The sequence below is a fragment of the Bison bison genome, unplaced genomic scaffold (genome assembly GCF_000754665.1).
Source record: "Bison bison bison isolate TAMUID 2011002044 unplaced genomic scaffold, Bison_UMD1.0 scf7180017864491, whole genome shotgun sequence".
Lineage (NCBI taxonomy): Eukaryota > Metazoa > Chordata > Mammalia > Artiodactyla > Bovidae > Bison > Bison bison.
In genome coordinates, this window is record NW_011495050.1 from 13,942,596 (window position 1) to 13,966,003 (window position 23,408).

The 23,408-nt window shown below is 36.5% G+C and overlaps 1 protein-coding gene across 1 annotated transcript in view; it reads left to right on the forward strand.

Moving 5' to 3' along the window:
* The window catches only part of EIF3E (eukaryotic translation initiation factor 3, subunit E), a 48,101-nt gene extending 38,733 nt beyond the window's left edge, over positions 1-9,368 (forward strand). Inside the window, exons 11-13 of the mRNA XM_010863459.1 lie at positions 7,647-7,749; positions 8,035-8,169; positions 9,191-9,368. Coding sequence (XP_010861761.1) covers positions 7,647-7,749; positions 8,035-8,169; positions 9,191-9,229 — 277 coding nt within the window. The 3' untranslated portion in view covers positions 9,230-9,368. The remainder of the gene's footprint in view (positions 1-7,646; positions 7,750-8,034; positions 8,170-9,190) is intronic.
* Positions 9,369-23,408: the final 14,040 nt, after the last annotated feature.

The window sequence follows — 23,408 nt, forward strand, 5'->3', positions numbered from 1 at the left end:
CTTATTTATTCTATAACTGGAAGTTTGTACCTTTTGACCCTTCATCCAGTCCCACCCATCCCATTTCTTCTTTGTATCCGTGAGCATTTTTTGTTTTGTTTTAGAGTCCACATGTAAGTGAGATCATGTGGTATTTTTTTTTTGGTCTGGCTTAATTCACTTGGCAGACTGCCCTCAACATGCAGGTAGTACAGTTTCATTTTTTTAATGGTTAAATAACTCTGTGTGTGTGTAATCACATTTTCTTTATTCATTCATCCACTGATGGCTGTTTAGGTTGCTTGGTATTATAAGTAATGCTGCAGTAAACATGGGTTTACCTATATCTTTTCAAGTTAGAATTTTCATTTCCTTCAGATAAATTTAAGTGGAATAGCTGGGTCATACTGGGTTCTATTTTTAGCTGGGTTCTATTTTAATTGTTTGAAGAATCCATTTAGTGTCTTCCACAGTGATTGTACCAATTTACTTAACTACCAGCAATGCGTCAAGAGTTTCCCTTTCTCCACATTCTTGCTAATACTTATTTCTTACCTTTTTAATGATAACCATTCTAACAGGTATGAGATGATATCGTTGTTTTGATTTGTGTATGTTTCTCTGATGATTAGTGATGTCGAGCATGTTTTCATGTACCTCTTAGCCCTATGTATGTCTTCCTTGGAAAAACATTTATTCAGGTCCTCTGCCCATTTTTAAATCAAATTGTTTGGTGGTGGTTTTTTTTTTTTTTTTTTTTTTGGATACTGAGTTGATATGTGTTCTTTCTGTATTTTGGAAATTAACCCCTTATATATGTGGTTTGCAATACTTTCTCCTGCTTGGTAGGCTACTTTTCATCTTGTTGATAGTTTCCTTTACTGTGCAGGGGCTTTTTAGTTTGATGTTTATTTTTGCTTTTGTTACCTTTGTGTTTGAATTTATTTTGGTATCAGATGTAAAAAATCCTCACAATGACGTATGTCAAGAACTTACTGCTTGTGTGTGTGTGTATTTTTTAAAGGAGTTTTATATTTCCAGGTTTTAAAGTTCAAGTCTTTAATTCATTTTGAGTTAATTTTTGTATATGGGGTGAGGACTGGTCCAGTTTCATTTGTTTGCATGTAATTTTCCAGTTTTCCCAGCACCATTTGTTGGAAAGTGACTGTTCTTTTTCCATTGTATATTCTTGCCTCCTTTGTCATAAATTAATTTACCATATATGCTTCAGTTTGAGCTCTCTATTCTGTTCCATTAATCTGTGTGTCTATTTTTATGCCAGTAGCATACGTTTTGATTACTATAGCTTTGTGATGTAGTTTGAAATCAAGGAATGTGAAGCCTCCAGCTTTGTTCTTTTTTCTCAAGACTTGGGAAAGGATGTTTGGGGTTTTGGGCTTCCCTGGTGGCTTAGATGGTAAAGAATCTGCCTGCAGTGTGGGAGACCTGGGTTCGATCCCTTTGTTGGGAAGGTCTTCTGGAGGAGGGCATAGCAACCCACTCCAGTATTCTTGCCTGGAAAATTCCATGGACAGAGGAGCCTGGTGGGCTGCAGTCCATGTGTTTGCAAAGAGTCAGACATGACTGAATGACTAAGCATGCACTTGGGGTTTTATGTGTTACTTACTTAACATATTCAAGGACTTCCCTGGCAGTCCAGTGGTTAAAACTTCACCTTTCAGTGCAGGGAGTAGAAGTTTGATCCCTAGTTGGGGAGCTAAAATCCCACATCCCTTGGGGCCAAAAAACCAAAACATAAAAAAGGAAGCAATATTGTAACAAATTCAAAACTTTAAAAAATGATCCACATTTAAAAAAAAAAAAGTTCAGTATCACTTGAGCAGGAGAGCTTTTCAACTAAAAGGTGTGAATAAGGGATTTACACAAAATATTTAATGTATCTTTATTTTATTGAAGTTTTATAATGTGTTAATTTCTGCTGTACAGCAAAGTGATTAATTTATATATGGGCTTCCCTGATAGCTCAGTTGGTAAAGAATCCATCTCCAATGCAGGAGACCTGGGTTCAATTCCTGGGTGGGTAAGATCCCCTGGAGAAGGGAATGGCAACCCACTCCAGTATTATTTTATTGAAGTATAGTTGATTTATAATGTGTTAATTTCTGTACAGCAAAGTGATTCATTTATATATATATAAAATTATAACAAATTCAACAAATATATATATATATTCCTTTTCATATTCCTTTCCTTTATGGGTTATTATGGGATATTGAATATAGTTCCCTGTGCTGTTTTTTTCATAGGACCTTGTTGGTTATCCAGTCTCTAGTTAATAGTTAGCATCTGCTAATCCCATATTCCCAATCCATCCCTCCCCCAGCCCTCCTCCTTTTTGGCAGCCACAAGTCTGTTCTCTGTGACTTTGAGTCTGTTTCATAGAGAAGTTCGTTTGTGTCATACTTTAGATTCCATGTGTAAGTTAAATCATACGGTATTTATGTTTCTCTCTCTGACTTAATTCACTTAGTATATCTCTAGGTCCATCCATGTTGCAGCAGATGGCATTATTTCACAATCTTCTTTATGCCTGAGCCGTATTCTCTTGTGTATATATACCACATCTTTATCTATGCATCTGTCATTGGACATTTAGGTTGTTTCCATGTCTTGGCTGTTGTGAATAGTGCTGCTGTGAACATAGGGGTGCGTGCGTCTCTTTGAATTATGGTTTTGTCTGGCTGTATCTCCAGGAGTGGGATTGCTGGGTCATATGGCAACTCTAGTTTTTTGAGAAACTTCTATACTGTTTTCTACAGTGGTCACACCAATTTACATTCCCATCAACAGTGTAGGAGGGTTCCTTTTCTCCACACCATCTCCATTATTTGTTTGTAGACTTTTAATGGTGGCCATTCTGACTGGTGGTCATTGTAATTTTGACTTGCATTTCTCTAATAATTAGCAATTATTTGCTATCTGTATGTGTTTGGAGAAATGTCTGTTTAGGTTTTCTGCCCATTTTTTGGATTAGGTTTTTTGTTGTTCTTATTTAGTTATATGAGCTGTTTGTATATTTTGGAAATTAAGTCTTTGTCAGTCACATCATATGCAAGTATTTTTCATAGTCAATAGATTGGCTTTTTGTTTAGTTATTTTTACTATGCAAAAGCTTGTGTTTGATTACATTCCATTTGTTTACTTTAATATTTATTGCCTTGGGAGACTGACCTAAGAAAACAGTATGGTTTACGTTAGGAAATGTTTCACCTGTGTTCCCTTCTCAGCGTTTTAAATCGTGTCATGTCTTAAATATAAGGTTTTAAACCTAAAATGTCTTCTTTAAGCTGCCTGCAGACAAGGTTGAGATTTTAATGTTATCTGAATAATCTGGAAGTTATTTTTGAGTTTGAAACTTAGATTGAATTAGGATTTTTTTTCCCAGAAATTCTGCCTCTTGATATATTTTGTCTTTTAATTGATAAACTGAATTCTTTTAAATAACACAAAATAAGCATGGGGTAGGATAGCTAAAGGCAAGTTTTTGTTTCTTCAAGCTTTAATAAGATACTTTTTTTTATTTTTAAATCTTTTACTTTTTTTTTTTTTTCCATAAAATCAGCAGAATGTAAGAGAATTGTGGACTTAGAGAACTTCCCTCTGTTATTTAATTTCTTTTACTGTGTATATTTTCCTGTTACTTAAAATGGATTATTGCCACATTCTCTTATTCTTAAAGTGTTTGGTAGCCTAGATAATCTGAGAAGGTATCAATAATTTACTAATACTTCTCAGACCTTATTTCAGATTTTTCTTTGACTTGATTTAATAAGTAGAGGTTCAGCAAGCACATTGCAAAACAGTAAATCCTCAAAATGGTGTTATGAGTCAGAGCAGGCACACGTTTGTGGGTCTTGATACATGTTGTCAGATTGCTCCAGCCATGATGGAGTAAGACTTAGAATATGTATGTAAAGAAAGAAGAAGAATAGAAAATTCTAAGTAGAGTTATACAGAATAAAATTGTCTTTCTTTTGTTTTATAACTTGACATTAAACATTTCCATACATAAATTATCCCCAAACCTCCAAACTAGTACTAGTTAAACCCTTTTACACTCACATAGCTTCTTCCTCTTTTTCCTTCTTACACTTAAAATAGTTTATATATTTGGAGGATTAGGTGCTTGTCCCCTACTCCCCAACTCTAGCTTTAAACTTTTATAAAAGTGGAAGACAGACTGTATGTTGTCACAAGCATCTAACACAATTCATATTTTGTTGAATAAGTGACAGGAAAGGAAAAGAATTGGTTTGGTTTGGATGGGCTGTGGTATTCATGAGGAAGAAGGCTGAAAAGTTCAATTGTAGCTAAATTGTAGAGAACAATGAAACTTGAAAGTTTGAATTTTATTGTTTTGGTAGAAGGGCTCATATTTTTGAAAGGAATTTAGGAATAAGCTGGTAGTTGGGCTTTAGGACTAAGCTGGCAACTATAAGGTGAGACTCAAGAGGCAGATTAGTTAGAATATTATGAAACAGTCACAAAGCCAGCACTGGGGTAGTAACTAGGGTAGGAATCAGACAGTAAGTAAGTTTTTATTAATTGCCTCCTCTCTACTGGGCATTGTGCTAATTGCTGGATATATAGACATGAACGGGGAAGCTGTGGTGCATGCTCTTGGGTTACATGAACAGTCTATCATTAAACAAGATACTCAGTTTACAGCTCTATGAAAGTGAAAGTGTTAGCTGCTCAGTTGTGTACAACTCTTTGCGACCCCATGGACTGTAGCCTGCCAGGCTCCTCTGACCATGGGATTCTCCAGGCAAGAATACTGAAGTATGTAGCCATTCCCTTCTCCAAGGGATCTTCCCCATCCAGGGATCAAACCCAGGTCTCCTACATTGCACATGGGTTCTTCACCATATGAGTTACCAGAGACTATGAATGCTCTGCAAAAAACAGAGAATGGTGAAAACATCAAACAGATACATAATGGTTGGGAGAAGTGTCTTGGAAGGCCAATGAGGGTACTGTTTTCTCTGATACCTATATAACACATCGCTAAGTGAAGAAAAAGGGGTATTAGCCTTTGAAACAAAAGGCACAACATTTGCAAAGACCCTGAAGTGGTTTAAAACATGTCATAGTTAATGAACAGTGAGGTTTAGTCTGGTTGGTGGAGAGGAGAGTCTTTCAAGATGAAAGTAGTTTGTTAGGGAACTTCGATTAGAGTCAGTGGTTAAAGAGATAATTGGTAGGACTTCTCAATGGCTCAGATGGTAAAGAATCTGCCTGCAATGCAGGAGACCTGGGTTTGGTCCCTGGATCAGGAAGATCTCCTTGAGAAGGAAATGGCTACCCATTCCTTGCGGGCTATAGTCCATGGAGTCGAAAAGAATCAGACATAACTGAGTGACTTAAGCACAGCAGACATTATGCAACTATAAGGCCTTGGTTACTCTGCTTGAGTTCTTAGTCACTTTATAATATCCAGTAAAGTAACCCTGAATGTTTCATTATAATTTTAATTATGTAAACAGCCTCCATAAAGAGCTTTTATTTATAGTTTTAAAAATCTTTTAAAAACTGACTATATCCAGTTAGTAGCTACTAGGAATAACATATCTGTTTTTTAAAAACAGTATATGGAGATCTTGAAGATTGGAGTTTTAATATATTTAGTACAGATTGTTTCATTTGTGCTTTTCAGAGTAAAATGGTCTTGGCTTCACTTTAAAGAGTTGTATTTTGGGGGAATAGAGGAGACATACAAAAGAGAAGTTGTTACAGGAGTTGATAAAATAATGTTTTGGAAAATATGTTCTTTACCTTTAGAGTAGCAGCTTCAGCTAAAAGTATTAGGCAATTGCTTACTTTAGCAGTGCAGAAGAAAATGAAATGTACACATTTCTAAAATAAGTCAAGTACCAGTAGGAAAATAAGTCAAGTACCAGTAGGAAAAACACAGAGTTTATTGAGAAGCCATAGGAAACACCAGCTGCAGGAATTTTTCCTAGTCAAAAAAATGCCTTGTTGTTTCAGTAAAATGACATACTTCCCTATTTTTAGTAACATAAATAGGGTTTGCTTAGAGAACAATGATAAAGAGAATAAAATGAAACCTGATCGTGAAATTGAAGTAGTAGTCATGGACTAATTGTTCTTTGTTTGCTGAGAATGTGTACTTAAGGCAGAATTGATCATAAAAAGAGAACAGAATTTGACATGTAAATCCAAGGAGTTTTATGGTGAGTTGGCTCATACTCATCGTCATGATGTTTTTTAACTTCAAGCTTATTTTAGGGATAAATTTTAAATGATTGCCTTCATTGATTTAGCAGTAACTTTAATGATAGCCTAACTTTTTACATTTGAAACGAAATTCTTCTCTTTGTCAGTAAACATGAAATAGAGATAGCTCAGATTATATTATTCCCATTAAGGTATTTTTGTTAACTTGATTGATTACTTTTGGATTAAGACTTCTGCAATTACATAGCTATATGATTTCCAGTGTATTAAAAATTTATACTTTAAAATTGGGAGTGCTATTAGATTAGGAATTTTGATATTCTAGTTTTTTTCATCAAAGTAGTGATAATATTAGAAGACCTGGCAAGTGTATAATATCTTCATTGAAAACAAGTGAAAGAGGAGAGTTAATATTTGAGTATAAACACCTATATTTGGGGCTTCCCTGGTGGCTCAGAGGTTAAGGTGTGTGGAATGCCGGAGACCCTGGTCGGGTTCGATCCCTGGGTCGGGAAGATCCCCTGGAGAAGGAAATGGCAACCCACTCCAGTACTCTTGCCTGGAGAATCCCATGGAGGGAGGAGCCTGGTAGGTTACAGTCCACGGGGTCGCAAAGAGTCAGGCACGACTGAGCAACTTCAGTTCACTTCACCTGTATACGCATATATGTATACCATCCTTTTAAATATTATACATTCATACACAGATACTCTTTCATCGTTTGACTGACTGACTTACCTGCTACGAAGGCTTGTGTTTGTGTTAATCCTGAAAAATTAAGGCCGGCAGTGGCCTCTTTTTCAAGAGGCCTCTGATCATTAATTAGAAAATGCAAATTGGTTGATGACATCAAAGACTTTAAATCAGGGTCTTGGTGTCTGTCATCTTTCTCCTTCCCTCTCTCCTCTGTTTGTGTTTTCTCTGTATGTATGTATGTCTCTTTTTCCTTAAACTCAGTGGCCATTTAGGTATCTATAGTGTACAGTTCAAGGGAATGTCCTTAGTGCAGAAGAAAATGAAATTCAGCAGCCCTGAATTTTAGTTATGTGCTGCATTTTATTATTTTTAATTACTAATGCTCCTTGTAATGGGTTTAATGTCTATAATCATTACACATCGTACAACATTTTTCTCCCTTAGATCATTAGTAGTGGAGTACTACTAAGTAAGATACTTTTATGGAAGCTAGAAGGATTTGTATAAATACAGAATATGGGGCCCTCCCCTTCAAGAACCTTAAATCTGTTAGGTGAAATGAGCTAGATTGTGAACAGCTCAAGAAAATAGCACAAACATGAACAATGCAATTTTAAGAGTCACAATATTTAAGAGAAGATGACCCATAAGTACTTAAAAGTTTCCATATAGAGTATAGGTCAGAGACTGTGTATAAAGCTAAGTTTTTAACTCAGTTAATGTCATTTTCTTTCTTTTTTCTTTTTCATTAGCATGTTGGCAGATAAACTGAACATGACTCCAGAAGAAGCTGAAAGGTGGATTGTAAATTTGATTAGAAATGCAAGGCTGGATGCCAAGATTGATTCTAAATTAGTGAGTGTTGTCTGTGCTATGTACTAGATGTCAGTTGCTGATTATTTTATACTTTTGGGGGAGTTTTTGTTAGGACATTCATTCTAGAATTTTTGTTTTAATATATAATAGTTTTTTTGAAGGCAGTAGCATTCTCTTGTTTTTTTTTTTGTTGTTGGATGAATATTGTCATCTGTACTGTGCATAAAAATATTTGCAACATACATGTAGGTTGTGATGTTATACTTATGACTTAAGAAACTCGGTTGTTAACGTTATAGGACCAATTTTTCTGTCTCATTTTAGGGTCATGTGGTTATGGGTAACAATGCAGTCTCACCCTATCAGCAAGTGATTGAAAAGACCAAAAGCCTTTCATTTAGAAGCCAGATGTTGGCCATGAATATTGAGAAGAAACTTAATCAGAATAGTAGGTCAGAGGTAAGAACCACACATCTTCTGTTGTCTCAAATTTGGCAGTAAATAATATAATTGTTACATGGGCATCATTTGAGAACAAATTAATTTTGGTTGTGTCTGATTTTGTATTTGGGGGTAATTTTATTTAAGAATCACTTAAACTGAAAAGATTTTTCTTATATGTTTTATGCGTTAGTTAGGAAACAAATTAAATTATGTGTTCCTAGTTTTATTACAATTGGGTGTTTTTTTTCTCTTACCCTTCCTGTGTGCCTTCATTATGTCATTTCCTTAGTGTTTTCAACACATCATTTTGATACTGGCAGTGATAAGTTACATGTGTTATCTCTCTTTCAAGTGCTTGAAATTTGTGTTCCTTTAAAGAACTACTTCTGCAAAATTGTTGATCTTATTATGTTAGTGTTGATTTTACAAAATTTTATTTTATCTGATATTCATATTTAAGTGTCAGAAAAATAGATTTCCACTTTGGGTAGAAATCCTGCCTGTTAGATATTAAAGGAATTTGTATAGCCTTGAAATTTTGGGATTCCAAACTACCCCTAGTACTTTTCAGGCATTATGATTACTTATAGCTGGAGGGTAGAAAGTTTTTAGAAAATAGTCGAGCTACATTCAAGGATCTCATCTGATTGAAGTTTTAGTTAACAGATTTGTGTCCTTAGCATAGTCCTTCAGTTTTAAACATTATTGTCCTTGCCTATTCCATCCAAGTGTAGAATTAACTGAGCCTGAAAAATAACTATCGTGTAGTTGTTATTTCTGTATGCTTAAGGGTTAAGTTCTATTGTTTTGGGTATAATATTGTCATTGTTATACTTTATAATTGGTCAAAAACTGTATCAGATGATATTTTGTTGTGTTGTTCTGAAACACCTCACATTTGGTAATTGCAGAAGTTGTTGTAGAGAATAGATTGGCAGAAGTGTGGCTAAAAAAATGCTAGTGTCACTTTTTTTTGAAGTTGGCTTTTCAGAAATTATTTCTTTCCACCCTGTTGATTTCTCTTTGTGTATTTTAGGCTCCTAACTGGGCAGCTCAGGACTCTGGCTTCTACTGAAGAACTGTACAGAAAAATTGAAAAACCTTTAAAAGAAAGGCGAAATAATAAAGCCATTATATGAAGGTGAAACCTTTTAGAAACAACGTATTTAGTATAAATTTTGGAGAATTTGAATAAAATTGACCGTTTCATTTTATTTCTTTGTGTATGTGTGTGATTTTTTTTTTAACTTTTCGTTTTGGAATAATTATATCAATAGTTTTCCAGTAAGTTGCAAAAATAGCGGAGAGAGGCCTTATGCACCCTAAATATAGTTTTTCCCAATTTTTTCCTTGTGTTACTATAATCCCAATATCAAAACTGGGGTATTGACATTGGTACAGTGGTACGAATAACTCTGCCATTTTATCACTTTTGGTGTTACCATCTCTGCAGTCAAGAATTAGAGATTTCATTATCGTCAGGAAGGTCTCCTCGTGCTACCCCTTTGGAGTCATGCCTACTCCAACAGCTCTAACACCGGACAGCCACTAATCTGTTCTATCTGTAATTTTGTTATATGAAAGTGTTAGTCACTCAGTCGTGTCTGACTCTTTGTGACCCCATGGACTGTAGCCTCCCAGGCTCCTCTGTCCATGGAATTCTCCAGGAAAGATTTTCCTGACCTAGGGTTGGAACCCGGGTCTCCCACATTAAAGGCAGATTCTTTACAATCTGAGCCACAGTGGAGATATAATCTTGTCATTATGAGAACGTTACAGCAACAGTATATGACTTTTTTTGAGGTTAGCTTTTTCTACTCATAATCCCCTTGAGATCTGTTCAAGTTATGTATGTCTGTGGTTTGTTTCTTTTTATTTCTAAGTTGTATTCCATGATATTAATGTACCACATTGTTTGACCTGTACCTCTTTTAGAATAGTTTGATTGTCTCCAGTTGGGGCTATTAACAAATAAGGCTACCACTTCTTAATGCCTTAGTTAAAGTGGCTCCCTAGTCACTCACTAGGCTTCTACAGAGACTTAAATAGGAGTGTAAGCTGAATTTTATAAATACCTTATTGAATATGATGTGTGTATGTGCACATACACACACACAGAGTTAAACACACAGAATATTAAACAGTTAAATATTCAAGAAGTATATACAGTCCCCTTAGTCTCCTTTACCTAGAAGTGGTTTGATTTTCCACTTTTTTGAACTAAAACCCAGTCACATGACAGAAATACCTGTTAACTGCTCTCAACAAATGGTACAAAGATAAAAGATACATGCATATTTTTCTTTTATTTGACACCTGATCAGGCCGCCTTTAACATACAGTTAAGTTTGGAGAATACAGGTCAAATCTGGTGCTTGTGTTGTGTTCCGGTCTCTGGTTTGTGGTATTGGTTCTTCTAAACTATAATGCAAAAGTGCTGAAACTAAAGGGGAGGATTCCCAAAGAGGGTAAGCCAAATGCTAATTTTTGACTCATCTATAACCAGTGTTGTGAGAATGCCAAGTTTAGAGGACCGCTTATAGAAAATGATCGAGGTTCATAGAGAAAGTACCAAAAGGTGGCATATCAGTAACCAGATAGAAGTACACCCTCATTACCTCATGTGGGAGCTAATTCCTTGGATCAGAAGTACTGATCTATAATAAATGGAGCAATAGTTATATAAAATTGCATGTGTTAGGCTACATTGAAATGGGAAGGCTGTTAAGATGCCTTTGTTTCCATCTGCACCAGTGACCCGAGGGCAAAATGTTCTGAAAACATCATTAACACTCACTTTTTAAGTCAATTGTTCAACCAAGGTGTTAATAGCAAAGATTTCTAGGTGATTATATCACTAGCAATTAAAAGCAAGTCTGACAGTTACTTCATTTGTCATAGTGGACCCATAAAAACTGTAGGGAGGAAGAGAATTTGTCAGGCATTTTTAACACTTATTTATCTAAATAACCCAAAGGGGAAAAAAAAGGATTCAAACATTTGACTGCCTCACTCATGCCTGGAAGCACTGCAAATTTGATGTTAATATTTATATATTGTTGATGAGGAAACATACACAGATGATTTACTCAGGGTCATACCTAGTAAATGTTAAAGCATGGAATTGAAAACAGGCTTTTTCAGTTACATCACACACTATCTCTCCTTATGTCATTATTGCTTTATAAATCCTTCCAGACTAACATAGGGTTAGAGGATATATGTTAAGTACGTTGTAAACGAGGATCTTGATTCACAAAACCATCTCATTATCTTGAAATGAGAGCAGAGGGTGTATTTTTTAACCAATATAATCATTTGATACTATTTGATTCCCAAAAGGACCTATTGGAACATAATAAAACTTTAATGACTATCTTTTTTATATTTAAATGTTCTTTCAAGATTATATAAAGTTCAATTCAATTCAATTTAGTCGCTCAGTCTTGTCCGAGGCTTTGCAACCCTATGAACTCCAGCATGCCAGGCCTCCCTGTCCATCACCAACTCCTGGAGTCCACCCAAACCCATGTCCATCGAGTCAGTGATGCCATCCAACCATATCATCCTCTGTTGTCCCCTTCTCCTCCTGCCCTCAATCTTTCCCAGCATCAGGGTCTTTTTAAATGAGTCAGCTCTTCGCATCAGGTGGCCAGAGTATTGGAGTTTCAGCTTCAACATCAGTCCTTCCAATGAATACCCAGGGCTGATCTCCTTTAGGATGGACTGGTTGGATCTCCTTGCAGTCCAAGGGACTCTCAAGAGTCTTCTCCAACACCACAGTGCAAAAGCATCAGTTCTTTGGCGCTCAACTTTCTTTATAGTCCAAATCTCACATCCATACATGACCACTGGAAGAATGATAGCCTTGACTAGAAGGACCATTGTGGACAAACTAATGGCTCTGCTTTTTTATATGCGGTCTAGGATGGTCATAACTTTCCTTCCAAGGAGTAAGTGTCTTTTAATTTCATGGCTGCAATCACCATCTGCAGTGATTTTGGAGCACAGAAAAATAGAGTCAGCCACTGTTTCCCCATTGTTTGCCATGAAGTGATGGGACTGGATGCCATGATCTTTTCTGAATTTTGAGCTTTAAGCCAACTTTTTCACTCTCTTTAATTTTCATCAAGAGGCTTTTGAGTTCCTCTTCACTTTCTGCCATAAGGGTGGTGTCATCTGCATATCTGAGGTTATTGATATTTCTCCCGGCAGTCTTGATTCCAGCTTGTGCTTCTTCCAGCCCAGCGTTTCTCATGATGTACTCTGCATAGAAGTTAAATAAGCAGGGTGATAATATACAGCCTTGATGTACTCCTTTTCCTATTTGGAACCAGTCTGTTGTTCCATGTCCATTTCTAACTGTTGCTTCCTGACCTGCATATAGGGTTCTCAAGAGGCAGGTCAGGTGGTCTGGTATTGTGATCCACACAGTCAAAAAGGCTTTGGCATAGTCAATAAAGCAGACATAGATGTGTTTTCTGGAATTCTTGCTTTTTTGATGATCCAGCAGATGTTGGCAATTTGATCTCTGGTTCCTCTGCCTTTTCTAAAACCAGCTTGAACCTCTGGACGTTCACAGTTCCTGTATTGCTGAGGCCTGGCTTGGAGAATTTTAAGCATCACTTTACTAGCGGTGAGATGAGTGCAATTGTGCAGTAGTTTGAGCATTCTTTGGCATTGTCTTTCTTTGAGATTGGATTGAAAACTGACCTTTTCCAGTCCTGTGGCCACTGCTGAGTTTTCCAAATTTGCTGGCATATTGAGTGCAGCACTTTCACAGCATCACCTTTTAGGATTTGAAATAGCTCCACTGGAATTCCATCACCTCCACTAACTTTGTTCATAGTGATGCTTCCTAAGGCCTACTTGACTTCACATTCCAGCAAGTCTGGCTTTAGGTGAGTGATCACACCATTGTCATTATCTGGGTCATGAAGATCTTTTTTGTATAGTTCTGTGTATTCTTACCACCTCTTAATATCTTCTGCTTCTGTTAGGTCCATACCATTTCTGTCCTTTATTGTGCCCATCTTTGCATGAAATGTTTCCTTGGTATCTCTAGTCTTTCCCATTCTGTTGTTTTCCTCATTTCTTTGCATTGATCACTGAGGAAGGCTTTCTTATCTCTTCTTGCTATTCTTTGGAAGTCTGCATTCAAATGGGTATATCTTTCCTTTTCTCCTTTGCTTTTCGCTTCCCTTCTTTTCATAGCTATTTGTAGGGCCTCCCCAGACAGCCATTTTGCTTTTTTGCATTTCTTTTTCTTGGGGATGGTCTTGATTCCTGTCTCCTGTACAATGTCATGAACCTCTGTCCATAGTTCATCAGGCACTCTTTCTTCAGATCTAGTCCCTTAAATCTATTTCTCACTTCCACTGTATAGTCATATGGGATTTGATTTAGGTCACACCTGAATGGTCTAGTGGTTTTCCCTATTTTATTCGATTTAAGTCTCAATTTGGCAATAAGGAGTTCATGATCTGAGCCACAGTCAGCTCCCAGTCTTGTTTTTGCTGACTGTATAGAGCTTTTCCATCTTTGTCTGCAAAGAATATAATCAATCTGATTTCAGTGTCGACCATCTGGTAATGTCCATGTGTAGAGTCTTCTCTTGTGTTGTTGGAAGAGGGTGTTTGCTATGACCAGTGCGTTCTCTTGGCAGAACTCTATTAGCCTTTGCCCTGCTTCATTCTGTACTCCAATGCCAAATTTGCCTGTTACTCCAGGTGTTTCTTGACTTCCTACTTTTGCATTCCAGTCCCCTATAAGGAAAAGGACATCTTTTTTAGGTGTTAGTTCTAAAAGGTCTTGTAGGTCTTCGTAGAACTGTTCAACTTGAGCTTCTTCAGCATTAGTGGTCAGGGCATAGACTTGGATTACCGTGATTTTCAATGGTTTGCCTTGGAAATGAACAGAGATCATTCTGTCGTTTCTGAGATTGCATCCAAATACTTCATTTCGAACTCTTGTTGACTATGATGGCTCCTCCATTTCTTCTAAGGGATTCCTGCCCACAGTAGTAGATATAATGGTATCTACTCTTGTCATCTCCTGTTTGACCACTTCCAATTTGCCTTTGCCTAAAGTTAATATTCATATTTTACTACTTTACTTTTCAAATACTACTGCCCTTTGAATTTGAAACATGATGTCACCAAGGATTACCAGTATCAATCAGAAAAAAAATTTATATAACTAATGGTCATATTTGCACTTTACCAAAATGTATTCATTGATGAAATGTATGTTTGAAGCATGTATAAAAACAAGTTACTTGGTTCTGGATTTAACATTAGGTTTTGATAACAGGTAAACTGTCCTAGTAAGATGCTGACCACAAATGATGTACTAATTAATATTTTTGTGCTCTTTATTTTTTTGCATTCTATAATTGGCACTTCTTTGTGTCAGCAGCTTTTACAGGCACTGGAACACATCAAAGAAACTTAAATAGTTGCTTGTGTGTCTTTTTTAAAACTTTTTTATGTTCATAAATGTGTATGCTTTTTAAAATATGAAATATACAAAAGACTGTATTTAACATCTCCAGTTTAAAGAAAAATAAAACCTATACCTATTAACTAATATCTCCTACCTACTACTTGGCTTAAGAAATTGAGTGATTCTCTTAACTTTGAAGAGCTTGTGAGCCCCTCACTAATTGTATTTTCCTCTTTGTCCCTAAGAAGTAACCATCACCATGACTTTGTGTTATTTCTTTGTATATCCCTACAAAAAGACCTGTTTCTTTTCTTCATATTTTTGATGTATATTTAATTGAAATGCTTTGTATTCTATGGCTTGCATTGTCAACACTGCAACTAACCCATGTTAATTTGATAAATTCATCTATAGTCCGTTCTTTTTCACTGCTTTGTAGTATTCTCTGGTCTGATTATACGATAACTAATTCATTCAACTGTTGAACATGGGTGTTTCCACCTTCTTACCTGAAATTTATGAAACTAGGCTGACAGTCATGTGTCTAACTGAAATGTTAAATCCATTTCCTCTTATGTTTATGAGTTTATTTCTAACATCTTACTATAACACTTTCTATATGATCCACTTTGGCTTTTTTCACCTCCATTTCTTGCCCTCTTATGGTTCCATTTTTCTTTCATCTTCTATTAGTTGGGCGACTAAGCATTCTATTGTTACAGCAGTCACCCTAGAAATTTTAATGACCGTGTGGGGTCTTAGCTTGCGCTGCATACAGGCTTTTTGTAGTTGCGGTGGGTGGAGGTTTCTCTGTGGGGCATGGGCTCTAGGGCATGCCGGCTTTGGTAGTTGCAGCTCAGGCTCTAGAATGCGGGCTCAGTAGTTGCAGTGCACAGGCTTTGTTGCCTCAGGGCACGTGGACTCTTTCAGACCAGAGACAGAACCCATGTCCCCTGCGTTTGCAGGTGCGTTCCTCACCACTGGGCCACTGGGAAGTCCTTAACAAGTAGTTCTGACCTTAGTGTCATGAAGAAAGCTGCTGCTGGTCATCTTGCTCTCCACTTGTTATTTGTGTCCATAGTCTCTCCTTTTCATTGTAACTTCATAAATTAAGACATTATTTTGTACAATAATATCCATTTCCTTGTTCATTCTTTTTTGCGATTAGACTTTTTTTCCTCGAATTGCTTTTAGCATTTCTTTTCCACTGGTGTACAACACTGTGGCTAAGTGAATTTTACTTATACTGACAATATTTATTGGGCCTCCTGATTCTGAAAATGGATTTTGTCTTGCATTAGTCCTAGAAAAGTAACTCTTCGGATATTTCTCTTTTTTCAGTTCCTCAGGTTTTGAGTTCTCACACCAGATAAACCTCCCTACTTTCCAAATTTTTTACTTCTGTGTCTGTGTTGCATTAGATTTTGGGTAATTTCTTCAGATTTGTCTTCTGATTCATTAATGATCTCTTCAGCTGTTTCTGATTTGCCATTAAACATCCATTCAGCTTTTTATTTCAATGATTTTCATTTATTTTGTATTTTGTGTTTTGAATCTACTTCCCTGCCACTACTCTTATCCATGCTGGCATCCATTGTTTGATGAGTACAGTAGCTTCTGAATTACTCTCCCTATAAGTATTCTTGACATTTCCCCTCCCACCATTCCCAGCTGTTTTCCGTATAAGAATAGTCTTTTAGAATTTAAATCTGATTGTTTTTCTTCCCTGGTTAAAATTCTTCAGTGGCTCCAAACTGTTAGCCTAAAGACTGAATCCCTGACTATCATTATCTAATATCTGCTTGCTGCATCCTCCTTGTATACCAGCCTCAAGCCACACTGACCTTCTCTGCCCTTCAGAGCAGTAACTTCCAGCTATTTTGGCTACTGAAGAATAAGAGAAACATTACATTATAACCCAATACTATAAAAACATACTTGATGCAAAAGTTTATGAAACAATGCCCACCCTTTCTATATGTGATGATCTCTTTTTCTATTCTGTTGGTATTCATAATCTAATTGGTATCAATTCACATTTGAAAAATACTTCTCTAAAGAGCAAGAGTCCTCCCTGTGCTTTAATATTTGTAATGCTGTTCCCTCTACCTGGGAATAAATTTTTTCTCCTGTCTCCCTCTTTCCAGAAGCACACATGTACTTTTAGTTTATTTTTTCTCCAGAACTCAACTCAGTTACCAAAGAAAACTTGACATTTCCTTACTAAAGGAAAATTTCTTTTACCCCTAAACTAGGCTAGATTCTTCTATTACAGTTTTATCTCATTTGTATTACTTATGCTCAAAATTCTCCAAGTTGGGCTTCAACCGTACATGAACCGAGAACTTCCAGATGTTCAAGCTGGATTTAGAAAAGGCAGAGGAACCAGAGATCAAATTGCCAACATCCATTGAATCATAGAAAAAGCAAGAAAATTCCAGAAAAACATCTACTTTGCAATTACAACAAACTGTGGAAAATTCTTAGACATGGGAATACCAGACCACCTTACTTGCCTCCTGAGAAATCTGTGTGCAGGTCAAGAAACAATAGTTAGAACCAGACATGGAATGACAGACTGGTTCCAAATTGGAAAAGGAGTACATCAAGGCTGTGACTGTATATTGTCACCCTGTTGATTTAACATATGCAGAGGACATCATGTGAAATGCTGGGCTGGATGAAGCACAAGCTGGAATGAAGATTGCAGAGAGAAATATGAATAACCTCAGATATGCAGCTGACACCACCCTTGTGGCAGAAAGCAAAGGGGAACTAAAGAGCCTCTTGATGAAAGTAAATGAGGAGAGTGAAAAAGCTGTATTAAAACTCTCAGAAAATTAAGATTATGACATCTGGTCCCATCACTTCATGGCAAATAAATGGGGAAACAATGGAAACAGTGACAGACTTTATTTTCTTGGGCTCGGGCTCCAAAATCACTGCAGATGGTGACTGCAGCCATGAAATTAAAAGACACTCCTTGGAAGAAAAGTTATGACCAACATGGACAGCATATTAAAAAGCAGAGGCATTACTTTGCCCACAAAAGTCTGTCTAGTCAAAGCTATGGTTTTTCCAGTAGTCATGTATGGATGTGAGTGTTTGATCATAAAGCTGAATGCCGAAGAATTGATGCTTTTGAACTATGGTGCTGGAGAAGATTCTTAAGTCCCTTGAACTGCAAGATCAAACCAGTCCATCCTAAAGGAAATCAGTCCTGAATATTCATTGGAAGGACTGATGCTGAAATGGAAGCTTGACTACTTTGGCCACCCAATGAGAAGAACTGACTCACTAGAAAAGAACTGATGCTGGGAAAGATTGAAGGCAGGAGGAGAAGGGGACGACAGAGGACAAGATGGTTAGATGGCATCACCAACTCAATGGACATGGGTTTGAGCAAGCTCCAGAGTTGGTGATGGACAGGGAAGCCTGGTGTGCTGTAGTCCGTGGGGTCACAGAATCAGACATGACTGAGCGACTGAACTGAACTGAACCCCACTTACATTAATAATTTTATAATTAATTGGTTAATATTTGCCCAAGACTATCAGTTTCATTTGTTTATGGATAATATTTGTCTTATTCTTTGCCAAATTCCTAATGCTTGGCTTGTATTAGGCCCTTAATTAACTATTGAATAGACTTTGCAGGTGGTGCTAGTGGTAAAGAACATGCCTGCCAATGCAGGAGATGTAAAAGAAGTGGGTTCAGTGTCTTGATTTGGGAAGAGCCCATGGAGGAGCTCATGGCAGCCCACTCCAGTATTCTTGCCTTGAGAATCCCATGGGCAGAGGAGCCTGGCGGGCTACAGTCCATAGGGTTGCAAAGAGTCAGACATGACTGAAGCAACTTAACACATACAAACTATTGAATGAAAGAATAAATGTTGTTCAGAATGGTACAGAGGAAAAATTGTGGACTTGGAGGGAGAGAGTTTGATAAACGTACCTTTTCAAAAGCTTACAAAGAGTTCCCCAGCACTTCTTTCCATGAGTTTACAGTTGATGTCTGATACACAGACACAAATGTAATACAGTTTGTTAGGTACTGTTGTATTTGAAAATTTGAAAATGGACTGATGAAGTGTTACAGTATCCTTTTTTTTTTTTTTTTAAGTGGTTAAGGTCACTGGAAAACTTGTTAAAATCTACACAATACTGTAATTTATGAGAAGTTTCAAAACTTTCTCTTGGTCTTGGCTCTTTATTGGTAGAAGCAAAAATAGAAGCAGATATTCTAATGATCTCAGATATTTTCCTTCCTTTGTACTTCACAGCTAAACAACGTATAAAAGTATTGACTTCTAAAATGACAATATTCTGAACTTGGAATTGTTTGTCAGCCTACTGTTGATCCCCATATCTAACCAATATTTTGTTTTCCAGTTGGATGTGTGGACAAAGGAAGAGATACAGTTATCCTCAAAGATCCTCATGCATCTTGAAGAGGTCACTTGGAAAGTAAACTCTTGATTTTAGTACCACTGCTAAAACAGGAGCAGTGGAAGCCCTAAATCAGATTTGCCTCAGCCTTAGACGTCAGTGGTAAAATACTGAGCAGTACAGACCATCAGTAAGAGAAGTAAACAAGGTCAGGGCTAGAGTGAAATGTTTAAAACTTCCAATGAGTCTTTAATTAGACTCTTAGAAGGAGCCTGCTGTTAAATTGTTTTATGTATTTTCCATGCAAATAATTTACTCCCACACATTTTAATTCTCTCAGAGATCAAACCATCCTCTGGAAAAGTGTTAACTTACTGGAGAGGTAGCACAAACACTGTTAAGTTTTGTTAATTTTTCATCTCCTGTATTTAATAAACTGTTTGACTATTAGAATCTGCAAGAAATAACATTAAGCATCTCCTATTTTGGTTCTAAAACTGTGACTCTCATGCTGACTTCCATTTAGCCTAATGAGACTGGGAGAACAATGCCAGATTGATTCATTTTGTTTTTAAGTATTGTGAGGACAATGGAGAAGTTGACATTTTGAACTGGAAAGCAGCATGGGTGCTTAGGCACAATTCCAGGTAAATAAACGAAGTATATGTCTGGGTATGCGTAAGTCTGATGACAAAAGTATACTTCTAAGATTCCATGTGCATCAGTGTCAGATAGCAGCTTTGAGGACCAGAGGATGACTTATGTGCAGAATAGCATGGAAAAAAAACAAATGGATTGCAGAAAGACAGTCTTACTTGATCAGGGCTTGAAATGTGCTCTTCTGAGGGAGTAAAACAGTATTCTATTGCATTTATGTGTAGATATGTTGTTTTTCTTAACCTCTACATTCCCTCTTAAGCCTGGTAGCCATAATTTGTTCATTTTGTACTCCCTAAACAGTAGATTTAATAGTAGATACTTAGTAGATATTTCCTCCACTACTTATTCGTTTATTCAGGTTTCCTCAACTTAGGGAGTATCTCTATTTTAAAGACAAATAGTCTGCATAGAGAGAATGCACTGATTAGTTATGTCTGTTCAGTTTGCCAATTAGAATGGAGCTGTTGGTCATCTGTGCAGAAGTCAATCAGTGTTTTTCTACTCCTAGCCAGAGACTTGCAACTTGAACCTTTGCCAGTGTTTCCTAAGTGTGTGCCATTGGATGCGAGAAGACCAGAAAAGGGTTCACGTAGATCTGCTTAAAATTATCACAACTTTTAAAAACAAAGCAAATCATGAATCTCCTAGTGGCAAGTCAGAAGTTTATCTTTGTATATCAAAAGGTCAGTACATTGGTACCATATATGCTGCCGTAAGTGTAAATACTGCATTAATAGGGACAGAACTTTAAAAGCTGTGACAAGTATTGAAACTTGTTATCATTCTTACTTAAAAATTAAATTTTCTGCTGGTGAGTTAGCATAATCAGGCCTACAAAATACTGGGCAGAATGTGTGAATAGCCGTCCAGAATTCTAAGTGATCTGTATGTTTCAATAGATGTTTTAATGTGCTGTGCTAAGTCACTTCAGTCGAGTCTGACTTTTTGCAGTCCTATGGACTAGGCCACCAGGCTCCTCTGTCCATGGGATTCTGTAGGCAAGAATACTGGAGTGGGTTGCCACACCCTCCTCCTGGGGATCTTCCCAACCCAGGGATCAAACTTACATCTCTTACATCTCCTGTATTGGCAGGTGACTTCTTTACCACTAGTGCCACATGGGAAGCCCATAATTTTTTTATTTTTTAAAAATTTATTTATTTTAATTGGAGGCTAATTACTTTACAATATTGTAGTGGTTTTTGCCATGCATTGACATGACTCAGCCGTGGGTGTACATGTGTTCCCCATCCTGAACCCCCCTCCCACCTCCCTCCCTATCCCATCCCTCAGGGTCATCCCAGTGCACCAGCCCTGAGCACCCTGTCTCATGCATCGAATAGATGACATAATTAGAGATCATTCTTGGTTGTCTAGACATAACTCCCTTGTCTTGGGACTTGCGCTTTGTTCTCTGAAGATCTGTAGGACTCAAATGAGGTTTAACTGACAGCCAATAATAATGCCTCATATTTGCTTTTTTCCACTTTTAGTTAACATTCACTTGTAATGATTTATAGCATTTCAAGTGAGTCTCAAAACAGCCTTGTATTGTAACTTGGCCATTAGTTTTCAGGTTTACCATTTGATCACCTGGCAGCCATTTCTTATCTAACCATAGTGACTTAAGGAACTCTGGGAAGAACAGTTGACTATATAGTTTATTATTTGTTTTCTTTTTAAGTAAGTCCCATACTGACAGAATTTCTTTTGTGAGATGCTACATTCTTTTACTAAGTTAACAGAATGAAATTTAAGTTCATCATTCATCAAAGTTTAAAAAATGCTGAAATGATTTTCTTCCTTTTGGAGCATTTAAAGAAAAAAATGAGAGAATTCCCTTTGGCATCTCTGGATGTTTGAATAGACAACAAGGAAGAACTGTAGCTTTTTCCCTCTTTTTTAAGCTAAATTATCCTAAGAACACTCTGCTCTGACATAGGAATGCCAGTGGAATAAGAGATGGTAACCTAAGATGTACCAGGAGACTCGAGGTTTTGTGTGTTTGAAACTTATATTCTACTATAATGACTAAATTGTAGAGAAGCAGAACTAATGTGTGTGTGTGTGTGTTTTAATTTACCCAGTGTTTTTTGGATTCTGTCTTCTAGGAGTAGACAAACTTCTTTTGTTTTTTGTTTGTTTGCTTATTTTTAAAAGTTCACTCTTAAATTATATAAAACAATGAAAGAAAAAAACTTTAAAGTTGTACTACATTAGAACAGTATATTTGCTCAAAATAAAAATGCCAAAGACATAAGGGTATAAAGTTTTATGCAGTGTTTTCTCTCATATAACTTATTTACTGTTTTTTTGTCTTTCAACTTTTAATTTCACTATAAATAAAAATGAAGTAAATACAACTCACTGAATTTCTGAATACTAGATGGAACTTCAGTATTTAAAAAAGCATAACTCTTATGAACTTGCTTTTGGTTTTAATTCATGAATAATTATGCTAGGTTCTTATGTATGAGTGGACAAAAAAACATGCAGTTGTGTTTTGGTATGTGTTCTTCCAGATATTTCAGTGATAATCATGGTAACCAAGAAAGGAAATTTGGATCGGAAGGCCTTTTTCTGTACAAGATTCTAACCATCACCCTAAGAATAATTCCAACATGTATAGGGTGATATTGAAAGTCCTTCAATGTATGTACATGACATAAACTCACTGACATTAAGTGGTGGAGAACACGGATGTGGAATTAAGGATAAACTTTCGGAACAAATACATACAATACCATGCTCTTTTCCAGCTTCACTGCTGTGATCAGAAAAATATTTGGGTAAGTAATAAATAATAAATTAGTAAAAATATAATGGTTTCTATAACAGGATATTTTATATCAGACTTTCCCCTCCATCCTTCATGTTTAAAGCTTTCCTCAGTGGAATAAAAATTGTAGATCTTAGCTTTAACATATATTATTACCATAAAGTAAAGGAATCTACGCACACACACACACACACACACACATACACACACTTGTAGAACAGAGACATGGGTGTTGTGCAATCAACAAAACACAGTTGTGCAATAATTAAAGAATTTTTAAACTGAAGATTAAATTGGAATGTTGTTATAAACATAAGGGAAATGGCCAACATTTTTCTTTGTATCAAAAGAAAATGCATTTCTAAAAATAAGCACCCTCTTTGTGATGACCCTTTAAAATAGTTTTAAGTGATTCCATTCACAGATGAGCTTTTGGGTCTGCAGCACTTTGCTGTAAGTGGTTTGCTCTTTGATCCTGTAGCCTTTAATCAGGTGTGTATCGAGAAGAAGAAAGCACTGGCTTGGCAATATCACCCTCCAAATTCTGCATCTCCCTGAAAGTGAACATGCCATGACTAAAACAGGCTGCTGGGTCCTGAAAGGCTTCCTTTGGTGTATGAATTTAAGAAAACATTGGGTAAAGTTAATTCCCATTGGTAAGCTTTATTTTATCAAATTGAGGCAAGCATGGATCTTTCTAAAATTACCAAATTTAAAAATCACCTTGACTGCAAAGAAAAAGTGTTTTTATCTTCCATGTTTCATTTTACATTCCCAGAAGTTAGAATTAAGTAAAAGAAAGGATTGAGAATGTTACCTAGTCTTTGAAGTGTTGCTCCTGACCTTTACCAGTCAATTCCTTTGTAATGCAAAGTGGATTTAGTGTAATCTAAAGGTCTTTGTGTATATATATACATAGATATATACTTAGAGTGTCTTGGATGATGCCTTCAGAAATGCAAAAAGCAAAGAATTATTTTTAT